The following is an 18090-nucleotide window of genomic DNA, read 5'->3' on the forward strand; positions in this document are numbered from 1 at the left end:
ATCATTTTATTTGAGGCTGGGAAAGGACCTACAAGTTGTCAGCCCCCATACCATCATTGTGCAGATGAGGAAACACAGGGCATAACATGGGGTGGAGTGACATGGCCAAAGTCATACCTCACTTGAGATACAGCGGGGGACTAGAATCTCCCTTCCTGTCAGTGGTGGTGGTTGAGGGTTATGTGCAGAGGCAGGCAGTCGAAGGAACAGATGTTCCTCGGGACACATTCCCCCAAACCTGGCATTTCTAAGGTAAAACATTGGCATGAGAGTTAGGAGGGGATATTTGTAGGGACTGAGCCTTAGGAAAGCAGGGCACTGAGGTACACTGGTTGCAACAGAAGCTTGTGGTAGTTTCCATTGTTGCTGTACCACAGACTTGCTTAAAACAACACAGATGTTTTATCATACAGTTCTGCAGGTCGGAAGCTCACTGAGCTCAAGTGAAGGTGTCAGAGAGGTTGTGTTCCTTTTTGAGGTTCTAGAGAGGAATCCATTTCCTTGCCTCTTCCAGCTTCTAGAGGCCACTCACATTTTTTAGCTGGAGACCCCTGTTCCACCTGCCACTATGTGTTTCTTACCTGTCTCTGATACTCCTGCTTTCCTCTTAATTTTTTTTTTAATGTTTTTATTTATTTTTGAGACAGAGCATGAGCAGGGGAGGGGCAGAGAGAGGGGGGACACAGAATCCGAATCAGGCTCCAGGTTCTGAGCTGTCAGCACAGAGCCCAATGCGGGGCTCGAACTCACAGACCGTGAGACCATGACCTGGGCTGAAGTCGGAAGCTCAACTGACTGAGCCACCCAGGTGCCCCTCCCGCCTTCCTCTTATAAGGACCCTTCCATGAGCCCACCTGCACGGTAATTTCTCCTTTTCAAGGTCCTTAACCTTAATCACACCCATAAAGTCCCTTTTACCATGTAGGATAACATTCACAGGCTCCAGGGATTAGAACGTGGACATCTTTGGGTGGGTGAGGGGAGCATTCTTCGGTCTACCACCTGGCTTTTCGTGGCTTGTTCACTTTAAAGTCAGAACCTAGGGATCTCTCTGCTTCTGCTTCCTGGTCCCCTGTGGTCTCCAAGACACCACACCACTGGACCAAGGTATCAGTTGACCTTTGGGTTATCTCCACTGTGTCAGCCAGCAGCATGCCCGTCCTTATTTCTGGAATGAGACTCCATGTCTGCCTACAGCTTTATGGAGTCCTAGGAAGTTACTACTGGTTTGTCTCAGAGATTAGAACTGAGGGGCTTAGGAGGTTCATCATTCAGATTTTTTAAAGGGTGTGTGGATTGTCTTAGAAAGCACAGAGGGCAGCCTCAGTGTGGGCTGGTGTGTTCTCCCAGCATTTTTATGAGGCTATAACTAAGTGAAGTGGAAAGGATGATATATATTAAATATCTTAATAGGACAGGTTATTTCTACTTCCAGCATGGGCAATAAAAGAGATGATGACACATACAAATAAAAATAATTACAGTATGTGGTGTTCCTTTACAATGCGCAATCAAACTCATGAACCGATGACTTTCCTCTTATTGAATTAGGGTCCACCTTCCATTCAGATCTATTAACAACATTCACAAACCATTGTTATCTTGTCAATGGCATCTTTAATTAAAGACTCCTCTAGACCGTTCTAATCACTTCACATTGTGAGCTCACAGGGGCTTCAAATATACTTTGATTAAAGTGATGGCAATTTTTATTTATGCGTATTTGTTTGTGGACCAAGGGGGCGTGACGTGGAAGGAACGGTAATGAGCATCGTAGGGGGAAATTCTCTCCAAAAAAAAAAAAGCAGATCATAAAATGACAACGTGAGAATTCTCCTCCCTTTTCCCTCTGTCTCAATTCTTCTCTTCCCATCCTCTCGTTTTGGGGGCAATGGCATGATATTCTAACCTAAATGACTCTGTGAGGAAGCCACTGTGATTTCAGTGCAGTCAAGAGCACAGTCTTTGGCTAAAGGTGCATTAACCCTTCAAGACACCATTTGATTAATTGACCCTTTGATCACACTGCATGGCACTGGTAACCTGAAAGAATTAATGTGTTTCCCAAATGGCTGCAATTTGCTCCCCCTTGCACTGGTGGTCAAGAGTACCTTTTCTTGTTACTTAAAAAGCCTTCCCTCCTCAGCAGCTCCCTCTGCCTGATAGAGGGTTCATTATTGCCAAATCCCCTTCAAGGGATAGATGTTTGCCATTCTGACTCTTCTAATAAAAATTTCTAAAACTCACTTGAAGCAACAGGCAGGATTCCAGTCTATGCCTGGGCATTGAACACAAATGGTGACAGAAACAATTTGTTTGCTTCTATCCATCACTATCTAGCAAGAAAAGCCTGACAAAGCTCATTCAATGTGGCATCAGCCACCTGTCCAGCTTGACTGGTCACTGATCTCCTAATATGAACACCAGCCCCTTGGATTCCAATGTTGGACCCATATCATATGCCTCTGAGGTAGAAGTCATAGGTCACAATGAGAGAGGTAGACTCAAAGGAATTGATGCAGAGAGTCCTTTGTATCTTCATAAGGCTCTGGTTTTAAAGTGAGCAGTTAATATGTTTGTCTCACCGAATTAATCTTTCTTCTGAGTCTAGAAATGTGGTAGCAGTCAAAAGAGAAGAGCCCAGCATCTTCTATGCCATGAACTCTAGAGAACTTGGTATCCATGTAATTAAAAAAAATAATAATGTTAGGGGTGCCTGGGTGGCTCAGTTAGGTGTCTGACTCTTGATTTCAGCTCAGGTCATGATCTTGCATTTGGGGGGATCGAGCCCCATGTCAGACTCTGCACCGGCATTGTGGAGCCTGCTGGGAATTCGCTCTCTCCCTCTCTCAAAATAAACATTAAAAAAAATAAGGCTATATGAAAGAAAATATCAAAATGTAGCATCTGTATGGCACTTTATATTTCACATGGGACTTCTCATATATGATGTCACTTTATTGTCCTCACCAAAATCCTGGAATGCTGCTAATAATATGCAAGACCTCTGGATGATAAATTGAGGCCCAGAGAAAGAAAATGACTTGCTCACAGCCATGCAGGCTGTAGATGGCATGGCGGGGTGGGAACTTCGGCCTTGGGAACCCCTGTGTTCTCACTCTCCTCCATCATCGCCTTTCGAAACAGTCTTTATCTCTCAGGTGATGCCAATGAGTGAGTCTGCACAAGTCTCCTGACAAGTTATGCATGTTATCAGTTCACCTCAGTGGACTCCAGGATTGGCGGATTCTTACCCAGCCAGGGGGGCAAAGAAAACAAAGGCAAGCAGAAGACTGTGCTCTGCACGCAGCAGGCAGGCATAGTCTATGCCCACTATTGTCACATTTTGCTGCCACATGGTCTGGCCCAAAGCTCCACATGGGACTTTTCTGTTCAGCAATTGTCTCTTTTCTTGGTTATAAATAGTATTTTTGCCTTTCATTGATTTATTCTTTAATTTCCTTTCTACCCCCCTTCCTGTACGTCAAAGGGCTGTTTACTCCCTGGAAAGAAATCCAAAGTGGCTCCTGGTGCAACTATTATCGCAAACTCTCAGGTGACCTTCAGCTGGCAAATCACTCTCGACTAGTTAATCATCAGTTCCCGAGGCAGAATTCTGAGAATTATCTTCAACACCTTTATCTCTTTCACATTAACACCACCACCCCCCTCCACAATCTCTTGTGCACAACAAAGACAAGGACACTCAAAAGTAGAGTGACTACGATTTATTGTCCAAACTCAGATACTTTTGAGGATGAAGAAGGGCGTTATTAATAACTCTGCAGGCAAAACGAGGCATATTTTCACTGTGCTTGCAAGGAGGGTACTGATAGAAGGAAGACTTGAACTTGGGGAGTGGTGGTGGAAATAAAGCTGAAGATAATATACGGGAAATGTAAATATGAGCAGGTCTCCTGAAGTTTAAACCCCCTCAATACCTATGTGCCAGGTAAATGTCAGTTTCCCCTCAGCAGCAAGTAACCCTGTACGTGGTCTAGTCTTTATTACTCTTCCTTTCAAATTTTGTTGAGATTTGCTTAGTTCCAAAATAAACGATGCTGTGCAAAGGCACTATTCTATTCCCTTTGACTGGAATGTCTTTTACTCACTTTCGGTTTTTAGGTCAATTGTTACTTCCTCTTGGAAACCTTCCCTGAGCCTTTAAACAGAGTCTATCCCTTTACTCCGGGTTACCATTTGTTTATCTTTGTTACCCCAGGTATCACACTGCAGTATCATCAGTGACTTGATTACGTGGATTTGCTTTGGGAGCTTCATCTATTATATTAGGGGGCCCTAGTTTTCCTAGTACAAGTTGACGCTTGGGCAATGCAGAGGTTGGGGGGTGCTGACCCTCACACAGTTGAAAACCTCTGTAGAAGCCTGACTCCCCCAAAACTTAATAGCCAAACTATTGACTGGAAGCCTTACCAATAACATAGACAGCTGATTCATCTGTATTTTGTATGTTACATGTATTATATACTGTACTCTTCCAATAAAGTAAGCTGGAGAAAATAATATGTTAAGAAAATCATAAGAGAAGATACATTTACAGTACTGTACTTATAGAAAAAGAATCAGCATGTAAGTGGACTCGCACAGTTCAAACCCATGTCAAGGGGTCAGCTATAATTGCTAACAAGTATGCTTAGTGGAACCGCTCGTGGTAGCAGGGTCCCTTGAAGACCTCTCATTTTGATTCTGTAACTATTAAATGTTTTATTTACTAAACCGATGAAACCCGAAAACCATTTTAAAAAGTTAATCTTATATCGGAATCAAAATTCCACCCGCACCCTCCAGTACCCATGCGCACAGACACATGTGTCCACACACTCATGCACACGCACATACACAGGGCTCTAGAACTTGGTCTGGAACTAGGAGCAGGCTGTCTGCTCCCTCCTGTGTTCCCTCCTCCATGAGCTTATCCATAATGCATTATGGTAGAAAGGAGGGAGGGGAAAACACACACCGTCTCCTTACATAACTCTGTGTGGCAAGGTGGTGGTATTTTCTTGGATGACTTAAGATGATCCTTAATGGCTTCGGTACAGGTAGGGGTGGTGACTATACTCCAAAAGACCTCCCCGACAGAGGGTGTGGGTGATGGGATTACAAACAGTTACTGTTACGGATCTGCAGTTCCTTGTGGGTTCCAGTTACTTCTGCCACCTGCCCCCCATCTGGCAGCATCTTGACCCTGCTCTCTGACTTCTTTGCCTCACTGAAGTGGCCCCTAGCAAACCTGTTTTCAATCCACGTACCCTCCCTGGCTAGGGTTAATCCTCTCCATCCCTTGGGAATATGCAACCTGGGAATGACGCCCCTTTCTCCTTGGCGTTAGCAGCATGGAACAAGTCAGCAAACTTATAAACGATGAGGAAATCAAGTGTTAGTGTGCCCAGTGATCCTGCAGATGATCCAAATGTTAGGAGTGATTCTCTTGGGGCTACTCTCTTTGACTTTGGTGGGAGCGGACCCAGCCATTTCTGATACCTGTACTCCTGCAAAATGTGACTTCCTATTTTCTTATTATTTGATACCTGTAGTCCTACAAAATGTGACATTCCCATTCTTCTATCAATAGGAAGAGAGAGGACATGGTGCGTGAGTGGGTAGGGGAGTGGTGGTATCCATGCTCATGAAATGCTGCTTCTTGGAAGGTTCCACAAGGAGGTGGGAAAATTAGCTCTTGGCATTATAGCTGGAAAAGCTCTGAAATTAGAATGTTGGGGGCACTTCTCTCTCTCTTTTTATAAATCAGCTCTGACTCTTGCCAATTTTAGAAATCCAGAAAAAGTCCACTGTACTCCCAAACATCATTCTGCTACATATATACAACCTCTGTCCTCCACAACCATCCACCTCCAGCAGAAATAAACTCCTTAGAGAAGGGATTGTATTTTATCCTGCTCCGCTGTACCGGAGACACTGGGGGCTTAATAGTCATCGACTACACTAAGCTCTAATAATCACTGTGAAAACTTCCAGAAGTCCCCAACTTTTTTGCAGTGAGAAGGTGCCGTGTTTTTTTGCTTGAGCTGCGGACGGCTTGCCACAGAACCCAGTGAGGAAGTCCCCCAAGCTGGAGAAGGCGAATAGAGGTGCGAATCCACCCAGAAGCTTTGAGCCGGGTTTTCTCCCCTGGGGCAGGGGCCTGACCAGTCACCTGGTGTCAGTCAGGGTAGAGCCAAAACTCTTGCTCCGGGGACCGCCGCACTAATTGCAGGAGCCTGGTGTTCCTTACCTTGTGAGAAATCAGAGCACCGGGGAGCCCCAGGAAAGGTGAATGGGGCTTCCCCTTTTACTGGGGCGAGAGGTTTTAGAATGGCCTCAAATGCCTGCTTTAACACAAACACTGACCTACTACAGACTCATTTCTTTAAAATTTCAATATTGCAAGTATGGCCATACATATCCAGGTTTTCTTTTTACTCTTCTAGAAATGAGGTCAAACAGCCTACAGGTGTTTCTGAGTGCTTATATCTCCTGTCAGGCACGATGCGCGAGGGCGTGTGTGTGTGTGTGTGTGTGTGTGTGTGTGTGTGTGTGTGTGCTGTCCTTGCTATCAGGGAGACAAAGCTACAGGAAGTCGTTCCTCGGGAGTGGCCTCCACCGCCGTGTTTAATTGTGAGCCATTACTAGGGGAAAGAAATTCTCTTCATTTCCCAGGGTGACTTTTTGTGTCCTCCTAGTCTCGCATTTGGTCTTACCTCACGCTTTTGCTACTAAAACCACTGAACTGTCGAGGCACCCTAAAAACAGGTAACGTGTCATTATACCACCATGTCCACTTTCTGATCTTCACCCCAAAAAGCACCCATGGCACCATACCATTCAAACAAAGCAAACAAACAAAAAACAGAAGAAAAAAATCGTTGAAATACTCTATCTGGGGTGAGTTCACATGCCAAAATATGTGTCCTTTTGTAAATTCTTGGGTAAGATTACTTATATTTCCAATTCCAGTTTAAGCATTTGGTCAGGGATATTCACATGACAGTGTAATTGGAAAAAGAGATGAGTGTTTGCCTTTGGTTTCATTTTATTGCTTCTTGGAAGAAAGCTCCATATAATAATTTTCTGGTCCAGTTCTCTACTCTCCGACTAAGGGGTGGGGAGGGATGCAGGCACTGGGGGAGGGGCAGAGGGAAGGCTGTGCCACATCCACATCATTTTCTTATTGCAATATATGTGGGGGGGGGGTCTCTGAAATGACATTTTGATTCCCTTGCTGAAACACCTTCATTTTTTTAAAGTTTATTAATTTTGAGACAGAGTGAGGGTGCTCATGAGTGGGAAAGGGGCAGAGAGAGAGAGAGAGGGAGAGAATCCCAAGCTGTCAGCACAGAGCCCTATGTGCGGCTCAATACCTCGAACCATGAGATCATGACCTGCACCAAAATCAAGAGTCAGATGCTCAACCGAACGAGCCTCCCAAGTACCCCTAGAACACCTAGAGTTCATAAAAAATTATCAAAACCTGATCAGAGAGGATGAAAAAAATGTCCCCCAGAAAGCTCCTGTAGAAATGTAACAACAACGACAACCCCAAATTTCTTTCAAATTGAAGTTTGGGAAAAGAGACATGCTCTCTGAGAATGATCAGTGCTGGTTTCCTGCCCTCCGAAGGGGGTCAACAATAAAGGAGGTTAAGTCTAGCATTGAGCCAGCTGCTTAAATACCCTTGATCCTGGAGGAGGAGCCCAAGGGGTTCTACCAGAAAATAGTTCCGGCAGCCCCAACTTCATGCCATTGCCTTTCTGTGAGGCTAGTCTAATTCCTGTTCCTGTGACGTCACTAAGCATCCTCTAATCTGTGAACAGGGCAGTGTGTGAAACCTAACTCTTTGTACTATCTATGCCAGGTCTGGGGTACAGCTGGAAGGAAGCTGCTTAAGATAATGACTTCAAAGCAGGGAAAAATATCTGATTTAGTCACTCTTACAGACTTCTCCCCTACCCCTCTTATACTATAATGATAATGGAAAATGTATCCTGGGCCTGGAAATCATTGAGGTACTGCCCTTACACCTTTCCTTGCCTGGCTAATTTCTACTGATGTTTTAGAATCAGGTGAAGTGACATCTCCTGGAATCCACTCCCTTCACACCCCATTTGTAAATCCTTAGACTAGATTAGGGGTCATTTTCTTTTTTTTTTTTTTCCCCATTGTTTTCTATGAGATCCCACACTGAGTTGCAAAGTCATCACTGTCTTCCCAAATTTGGGCCCCTCCCTGTCCGTTTCATGGTGTATTTCCATTATTAGGCATAAGCCTCATCTCTCTCCAAACATGCCTTACTAGGTTCATGGATAATATACCTAATTGTGCCTTAAGGTAGGGATTGTGATGTCATATCAAAACACATGATAAGCCAGACAATCTACACCCTAAGTCAAGCTTACTGACTTTTCTTGGTGTTCATTTTCAAATCTATTAAAGTTCGGATACTTCTATAATTGTTTGCCATAAAGGACTGGGGTGACGATTAGAGCACATACTGTAGGTAGAATGCTTTGTCAAATATTACGTGTAGCAATTAGGAAAAGAATACGTATTTTGTCATCTTTTAGATTTTTGTATCTCTGTGTATCGTGCAATCCCACAACATCCCTATAAGGCAGAGACCAACTGTTTTTCAGACGAGGACACATCTGAGTTACAAAGAATCTTATGAACTTACCTAAGGTCATGTGGATAATAGTGAAACTTAGATCTGAACCCAGGGCTTCTGATGCCTGAGCTCACACGCCTAGCCACTGAGCTCAGGAAACAGATTCAGCAATTTAGTGGAACCTGTTTCCAGTCTTTGTTCTCTCAATTCTATAATGCAACGAAGCAATTTACCCGATGTACTTCTCAGGAAAGTTCAACTTGATCCTGCCTTTCTGCCTCTCCTAATTTTCCACACTCATACAGACCAATTCCCGAGGATGCCTCTTTACAGGGGCCAAGAAGTGGAGTGCAAAGTCAGAAAGTGGTTTCCGTAAAGTCTCACACATCAGGAAAAGACGGCATCCTTTAGTTTGTGAGCACTGGAATTGTGGTCCGATATCTGGAAGTCAAATCCCAGCTCAGCCGGTAAGGTAACACGCCCTTGGAAATCTGCTCTGCTTCTTGGAACCTTCATTTTTTTAGATTTTATTTTTCCCCTCATCTCTAAAATTGGTACAAAATCCTCTTCTTTTGAACATTAAAAACCAAATGAGTCAACGCATGGGAGAGCACTTTGCAAGTTACAATGAAACAGAGGTAATTATTACTTTTCCAGGAATGCAAAGTCTTTGGCCAGCACACCATTTAATACGTATATATGTAGAAAAAGTCAACAGAGTTAATTTCCTAAGCATTATGAGCAACCAAAGGTCCAGATTGCTGCTGGAGGTTGGAAACGATTCAGTAGAATGATTGTTTAAGTCTGAAAGTATAGACAGAGCAGGGACATTGAGGAAGAGTGATGACATTCCATTTAGCGGAAAGTACAAAGTGATCTTGGAGGCTTCCCAGCAATAGAAGTAGGACCTCCCAAGAGAGACTGGGTACATTCAGTTCATACAGTGAACCACCTTACTTAAAACCTACCCAAATTTCAAAAGATAAGCATCGGAGCCTATTTGAATACAGGGAGTTATTTTAAGCCTGTGATTCATTCCACACAGCCCCGTCTCTGGGAATCTGGTACTGAATTTGGATCAATGGGATCAGTGACAGTTCCACTAAATCATCAACCTGTTATGCCAGGGATGTAACTCAGAAAAAAGCAACAGATATATCTCCTCAATAGGAAAATGGAATAGACTTTAAATATGGCACAAAGTTTGGAAGATTTGACTGCAATTCTGTGTGTGCAAGTGATGGAAAGTCAGAGGTTAAGGAGACAGAGCAGTGCTGTTCCAGGTCTGTGGACTTTGAGAAAACCAAGCCACTCTGAGCACAGGTTCAGAATGACAGAAAGGCAGCGTAAGATGAAAATGAGTTTTTAAGTGACATTACAAAGGAAAGATGACACTAGATAGCTATGTAAGTGGCCTTCTGATGAATCACAGGATTAAAAGCTGAAGAACTTAGAGCCAAGCAGCGTCCTGGCAGGGATGGAAAAAATTCACCAAGTTTAAGAAAAGTTGTAGAAAGGAATTTAGTGGAGTTGTTTGTTTTGTTTTGTTTTTTGTACGTTGTTTGGAGCTTCTCAAAAGGGAGTGAGGACAAATGAGCAGTAGCCTGGAGACTGGCCATTTTCTTAAGAGGCAGGAACAGCTGGGAAGGTTTTAGCAACATGAAAAGGAACATGTGCCGCTTACAATTGCATTTTATCCTCAGTTTACTAGGAAAAGGCACACCTCCTAGATCGGTAGTCTTGGATGAACTAGCTGTTCCTGCTTCTATCTTCCTGGACAGCAGTAATAAACACACACCTTAGTTCCAGATGGAGAAACCAAACTGGTTACCTTCACAAAGCTAGTGGTGTGGTCCAGGGAATGACCACCTCAGGCCAAACCTGTCTTTTGAGGTCTGTGGGGTCTGGCATGTTTTTAATGTATTTCTCCTTCCTATTTTTCAATTGCAAGATGCCTCAAGTGGTATTTCCCACATAAGTCCTTGTCTGTTTAATGCCTGTTTGCACATTCTAGCTCTGACCTCCTAAGCGGCAGCTTCTAGTAAGAGACGGGGATTGAGGTGAATTGTACATTGGGTGCCTTTGAAAATGTGCACTAGCCCTAGGTTGCTTCTCATGTCATGAGGTAGAAGTACACTGGGTTTGAGAGGACAGATATGAACGCAGACTCAGTGCATGGACTGTAAGGAGAAGGGAGCCATAAGGCCGTGTTTCAGGCAGGCTGACTGGATCCTGCCTCATCCTTGATATATGTATAAGGGACCCTGACCTAAACTTTTAAACAAGTATGATTTCTTCTATAAACCAACCAAAGGGATACAAAAGAGGTGATTCTTATCCAGGAAACTCCCATTTCTAGGTTTGCTTAACTGAGATTCTAAATACACTCTCCCACTCCCTTCTGCGCCTCGGTTGCCCCTGTTTGCACGTGGAGATGTTTAGACCACAGCATGCCTTCAGGTATGCAGGTAAGGGATCTAGTTCCACAGGACTGAGGAAATAGCAAGGCCTATTCGTGAACCCTCTTGAGAGCCTTGCCAATAGCCAGCTAGCAGAACCCTTTTCTTCCATTCCGCCCAAGCTCTCTCGAGCAGAAAGTTAAAACCACTGGGCACCAACAAATCCTTTTATGGAGACAGCTATCGGAATCTGTTCAAACCATCTGCTTCTCTGGCTGTTTTTCCTTCCAGTGTTTTTCCTTCATGTGTTCTTTGCTCACAACAACAACAACAAAAATCTAGTCTAAAATAATCAAGATGTTAAGACTGAAAATGCCAGAGGTATATATATCCAGTTTAGGAGAGAAATTGCTTTCGAAAGAGGAGTGAGGTTTATCTTGTGTGGAGGCAAGCAACATTTCCACAAATATTATACTTGCGCCAAGAAAACAACCCACTACTTTCATTAAAAGACTGCGACAAGATTTGTATTTGTTCATGTAATTGCATTTAATGCTGCTGAAATCTGTCAGATCTGAAAGCTATTGCAACGCAGACAGTATTTTTACATGGAGGAAAATTAGCTGAGACATCCTCTTTCAGCCTGGAGCAGGGCTTCTGCTGACCTGAAGAGGTGACAGGTCCGTCATTTCCAGAATGTGCACAAGGTCTGCCACCGAAGAGCACCTCCTGGAATGTTTTTTTGTTTTGAGAGGAGGAGTATGCGAGGTGGTCAGTGTTTATGGAGACGCCCTGCTAATGACCTGCCCACCAATTCACTGTTTTATATTTGGCGTCTGTGGTCTAGATGTCGGTGAGCTAGATTAGCTACCCAAAATTGTGGAACTGGCTATGGGTGTTTTCATTTTGGCCAATAGTTGTGCAACTGGTTTTTCCCTCCATATGGTCAAGTAATGCAAATCTCAGCTATAGCTCTCCCTGTCAGATTATCTTAACAAACTTCAGATTTTCAGCAACCCCGCCGGCCCACATTTAAGATGTCATGAATATGCTGCCCTTTTCTGTCTCTCACCTGGGTTCACCTTGGTTGATGGACATATAAATCTCCCAAGAATTCTCTTCTGGGATGGCGCCATGTGGTATGAGCAAACTCACCCCTAAAACAGAAAAAGTCAAGAGGTTATCTGTAGAGTTTCTGATTATCCTGAAGCACTCAGCTGAGCACTGTGAGGTGCTCATACAGACACACAGCACACAAATATCACAACAATTTATGAAATCCTGATCGTCCTTGGGAAGTTTAAATGGAGAAATTGTGGTTTCCCAACAGTGACATAAAAGAGGACCATGTTATTCGTCTGTGTAGTCAAGTTAGTTTTTTCGTTAGGGCCTTCCAAGTGTTTTTAAAAATTCTCTTAAAAGACTGGGTGTCCAGAGACCAGGCATGAGCAAAAGTATCTGAGAATGTAAGAGTTGATCAGTGTATCAGTTAATCTGTTGCTAAATTTACAAAGGTATTGCTGTGTCTTGTCTCTATCCAGTCACTTCCTAAAACGGTGTCTGAGATGATGGGCGAGCCATCTAATGCTTTGCGAAGGCCTGGTATGAAACTGTCTTAGAATTATGCACCTTAAAGTAAGTTTAAAGAGGCGATCAATGGAGTACTGCCTTTTGTCAAGAAAACGGCAGGAAAAAGGAAAAAAAGCATGGAAAAACTTAGGGACCCTGTAGGTTGTTGTATAGCCAGTATTTGATCCTATGTTTGCAAACAGAAGCTAAAATAGATGACAGGTAAAAGGCGATGTAACCATATTCACATTGGTGTCAAATCGGAAAAGACTCAGTAGCCTAACTTCAGTAAAATCCCATCACCCAGGCCCAGGAAGGCACATCACACTGCGCTTGAAAGGGCCCCTTCTCTCCACTTGCTTCCTGTGAAGTCACTATTTCACACTGGCCGAGAGAGGGGAGTCCCAAGAGGGCAGAGAATCTCTTTAACGTAGCTTCTTGTTTATAAAAAGAAATGAAATAGGGGCACAGTAAGATCACAAAATAAAATCTCAGGGCATCCTCCTATTCTTTGAATAATGCAGTTCTCACTTTCCCGCCCTTCATTAGAGCTAATGTAATTGCACAGAAAGCTTTCAGGTTGCCGATGGTAATTTACATCCAGAGATGGCAGTCTTTCCTGATAGCCTTCTGTGTGCCTGTTCGCCGAGGCAGAATCAAGGAATGCAAGGACTCGTTGCAAAACAAGTTATTTGTGATGAACATTTATGAGCATTATTCAGTAACATGCTAGTTATCATCAGTATCTTTTGCCAGCACTAAGAATGAGGCACGTTTAAATCTTGCTTACAGCTTTTCAGCAAGAGTATCCATTTATATGCTGGGCTTTGATGTCCATGGAACTGTAATTGCCATACTTAGAAGCCTCTGATCAGGTTCCTCTTTTATTTCCCATCCTTTTTTCAAATGCAGTTGCTAAATGAAGTGGACTCCAGGACATCTTTCTCTTCTGCTGAGCAGAAGTTGTAATGCACAGGCTACTCAGTGTGTGTGGCTGTCAGTCTAAATATACACCCTAGACATTCTGTATTCTCCCTCAGTCTGACACAGCGCTTGTTCTCAGGTGCCTCCCTTTTGGCTTATCTAGGCCCTTATGGCAACAGAGACATTCAGCCCTTATTCTTTAGATACAGAGGCAAGGGTGGCTATCCTCAAGCAATGATGCCACCTTCGGCAATTGACCGCAAAGATGAACTTCATTGTGTTCTCATTTTTCTTGTCCTGTTTTCTCCTTTAGTGAAGTACAGTTGCCATGCAATAAATTGTACCCATTGTGAGAGTACAAACTGATGAGTTTCTGACATGAATACTGTCATGTAATCACCACCATAATCAAGATACAGAACGCTGCCTCTGGCCAGGGTTGCCTTGAGCCCCCTGTACAGTCAATTCTTCGACTGCCACCCCAAATAATCACTTTGTTTTTTCTGACATGTTGATTAATTCGCCTTTTCTAAACTTTGAAGTAAATCCTATAGTGTGTTTAAAATAAAAAAGCAATGATGGCTTATTACATCAATAACATTGCATACTGCCTGGCACAGAGTAGGCATTTGAAACACAAATCCTGAATATATGAAGGATTAGGATCCAGAACTGTTTTTTAAAAAAAGCCAGGAGGCACTTGGGTGGCTCAGTCGGTTGGGCATCCAGCTCTTGATATGGGCTCAGCTCATTCTCGGTTCGTGAGATTGAGCCCTGTGTGGGGCTCTTTACTGATGACACGGAACCTGCTTGGGATTCTCTCCCTCTCTCTGTGCCCCTCCCTCACTGTCCCTCTTCTGCTCATGCTCTCTCTCTCTCTCTCAAAAAAAAAATAAAGTTTTGTTTTTTTTTTTTTTTTAAGCCAGATTCTGAGACATAATCTTTTCTTGAGCTCATCAGTGCCTGATGGTCAACTCCCAGATCAAATCAGAATAAATATGTATGTGGACTTTTGAGAAAGGGATAAACAGATCTTATCTCATTCAAGCGTTCAGATTGAAACATTATTCATGATACTCCTAAATACGACCTGACTCTACAGGATCCTTAGCACTTTAAACTATGTCATCTATCCTTCAATCAGAAATTGTATGATTATCTTTCAAACATGCTTCTCCTACTTAAACATGCAAACTGTCAATGGAGATAGAAGACAGTCATACACAGAGGCAGGGTTGTGGTTGGTGGTAAGTTTTATCTTAAGGAGAGGCATGGTGGGGAATCTTTATGTCTGCGTCCATTTTCTTTCTTTCTTTTTTTAAGTTTATTTCTTTTTTACAGAGAGAGAAAGAGCATGAACAGGGGAAGAACAGAGAGAAAGGGAGAGAGAAAATCCTAAGCAGGCTCTGTGCTGTCAATGCAGAGCCCAAGGAAGGGCTTGAACTCACAACTCGTGAGATTATGACATGAGCTGAGGTCAAGAGTTGGAAGCCTGACGGGGCCACCCAACTGCCCCAAGGAGTGCCCATTTTCAGTATGTCACTCACCAGTTATCTCTGATTACAAAAATATACTCTCCCCCAAACTCCGCCTGCTACCCCAACAGCGTTTTATTTGATATGACAACAGAACCACCTGTCTGAGTTTCTCATTTCATATTTTGCATAATAAATGATTTCTACAGCAAGGGGACCATCCCAACCTTTTTGAAAAATCATTGCCAGGCACCATACGATAATTCGGGATGGATGGCATTAGAACAATTTAATTGCTATGTCTTGCTTCTTTACACTTTAGTCCTCTAGGGCATATTTTGCATTTATGTTCTGCAAATAACAGAGCATATGTTTCAATTCCCCACACTTATTTTTCCTCAAACTCATTCCCAGTGAACAGCTTCAATCTTGTCCAGGGCTTCCTTGTGAAACTCTGAAAATGCCTCTTCACAGAGGAAATGTTTGGGAGTCAGACAGTGCTATCAGAACTTTTAGTTTTCAGGGTACCTGCGGGGCTCAGCTGGTCAAGCATCCGACTCTTGGTTTTGGTTCGGGTCATGATCTTGCAGTTCATGGGTTTGAGTCCCACATCGGGCTCTGTGCTGACAGCGTGGAGCCTAACTGGGATTCTCCCTCTCCCTCTCTGCCCCTTTCCTGCTCTTTCTCTCTCTCACTCTCAAAACAAGTCAACATTTTCTTTTTTTTTTTTTTTTTTTAAGAAAAGAACTTTCAGTTTTCAACACAAGTGCTTCTTGAGTCAAAGGGGAAGAAAAAGAAAAATCTGTTTTATGATTTTATCTCACTTTCTTTGATGAACATTAAAGCCAATGAATGGGTTGATCTTGGCCCACCCTCCACATATGTGTAAACAAACACAATGATGGGAAGAGAGAGGAGGGGTGTGGGCCAACTGATTGAACCAATAACTACCTGGGGCCTCCCAAGTGCCACCTACTAGGTTAGGAAGTGAAGATAAGACAAAATGCAATTTTCTATGATTCTGATGACTATTTCCTATCCTTAGGGAGGGGTTTGCATCATTTTCTTTCTTCAGAACCCATGCTTCCAGTTTATAGATTCCTCCAAGAAGAGTGCTTGGTAAGTAGGGCTGACCAACTCCTTCTGCATTGAGGCTCCTGACTGCCAATTATGACCAGGGAGGATTAATCACACAATGACGTAATCGTTCTCCATATTTAAATGGAGATTCTTACTATGTCTTAAACCACTGACCAAAGAAGATTTCGAGAATTCCAAGTCTAGAAAAGAAAATAATGAGTAGGGCTGCATTTGAGGGCTATTTTCAAGGAAGCAACTGACGTAGGAGAACAAGACAACACTTATCAACGTAAAACATGGTGTCCAGTCACTAAGCTACCATCAGGCCAGTTAGCTGGAATGGTGGCTTCGGGCTAGTCCTCGTACAGATTTCATTTTAGAGGACAAAATGATTGATTTGGAGAGGGTGGTCAGCTGGACCTCAGGGAGAAGTCTGTCGAGGCCCCCGATGGTCCTGATTCAGTGCGGTCTGGTGGTTCTAGAACACAGATGCAGAATCCTCTTTCCTGTCAGTGGCCAACGGCGATGATTCATTGCACTACCTAACTCTTGTTGCTTAGAAATCAGAGGAGACATTACCCTCTTCTGCCAGCCAGTTAGGTCTCAGATGGAAACTAATCCATTGATAGGATGTCATGTTAAAGTGCACTGGCCTGTACACCTTAAGTAGCCTTGTCAAAACATTAAGAAACTCTCCCCTCTAACCTAAAGGAAGAAGAAAATTCTTGAGAACTAATTGTACGCATGGTATAGCCCTGGCACCAAAGTTTGCGTTCAAAAGGGCAACTCCATAATGAACCTTTATCATTGCTTGTCATAAAGTAACATCACAGCAAGGTCTATGGACACTGATACTATGTATTGGGTCAGTTAGTGTGTAAATCGAGTAGACTTCTGGAATCACAGTGTTTGTAGCTGCGACACAAGGATGGTAAACATCTTAAAAAATTTAACTTATGGGACACAATTGTGCAAATTTAAAATGCTGAAACAGATCGGAAAGACACAAACGCACACTTACCACCCACCTGTATTTGGCATGACTAAGCGTCCTCCCAAGTGGCCAAAGACACCAGTGGTCCTCAGTTCTGTCCTTGTGGGAAGTGATGATAGATTCTGGATGTAGGGTGTTTTAGTTCTGGGGTGCATCGTACTAAAGCTACGGTTGTTTCCATGGGGAAAAGTCCCGGAATGATTCTTGCCATGGTACTCAGCTCTTTCAGACACTCCCAGGGAAACCATGAATGAGCTCTGAACTTTGACTTTGATGTCGGACAAAGGGTTAAAGAGCGAAGACTCTGTCATGAGTTCTTTGTCCAGCGGGTCCTGTAGGCAGATGGGCCCGCTGTATGTTCGGCTGACCGTGAGGTCTGGTTGCATGGAGGAATTCAGAAGCAGGGGGTTACCTGGTGAAAGAAAATCGATCTGTCACTCGGAAACGAAAAGGCGTCACGGTTACCCCCTCGCCTCTGCCTCTACTGACTGCACAACCGCCTGTGAGCTTGCCAGCCGCCCTTCAGGCCCATGCTGAGTGTCTACGGCAGCTCTCACAGGCCAGTCAACAGTGACCAGAGCCTTGGAATGGGGAGCTCCAGCTCTCACAGCGGGTTCTCTGAATGCCGCTGACCACAATCACTCATTCTCCAGAGTTCCTGGCATGCCATCTTTTCAAAACAAGTATTTCTGGCACTGTGTCAGGCAACTGACTACGGTATTATTGTTTATGTGATTATTTTAACTGGCAGAGAGAAGCTTCAAGAAAAAAAAAGGAAGAAATGTTTTGCAATCCAGTTTGGAGCAAAAATAACATCTGTTCATTTTAAATGGTAAAAGGTGACACAGCACGGTGACTAGGTAGTGCTGTTTATAACCAGAGAGGCGTTGGTGACAGCCCGTCTCACGTGGAATTCTGGGCAGTTTGTGGAGCCGGGAGAGGAAATGATGTGTCCTCAGAGCAAAAGGGTCAGGGGACCATGTGGATCATATCACTCCATGTCTGAGTATATGTCACTCTGAG

The 18090-nt window shown here is 43.6% G+C and overlaps 1 protein-coding gene across 12 annotated transcripts in view; it reads right to left on the reverse strand.

The window, feature by feature from the left end:
* The window catches only part of UNC5D (unc-5 netrin receptor D), a 568239-nt gene that overhangs the window by 65224 nt on the left and 484925 nt on the right, over window positions 1–18090 (reverse strand). For all 12 annotated transcript variants that reach the window (XM_086703728.1, XM_086703727.1, XM_086703726.1 and 9 more), the window contains 2 exons: window positions 17102–17479; window positions 12098–12182 (listed from right to left, as the gene is read on the reverse strand). In XM_086703728.1, coding sequence (XP_086559854.1) covers window positions 12098–12182; window positions 17102–17479 — 463 coding nt within the window. The remainder of the gene's footprint in view (window positions 1–12097; window positions 12183–17101; window positions 17480–18090) is intronic.

Source organism: Puma concolor, chromosome B1 (assembly GCF_028749965.1).
Source record: "Puma concolor isolate L17-30 chromosome B1, mPumCon1.1.hap2, whole genome shotgun sequence".
Classification (NCBI taxonomy): Eukaryota; Metazoa; Chordata; class Mammalia; order Carnivora; family Felidae; genus Puma; species Puma concolor.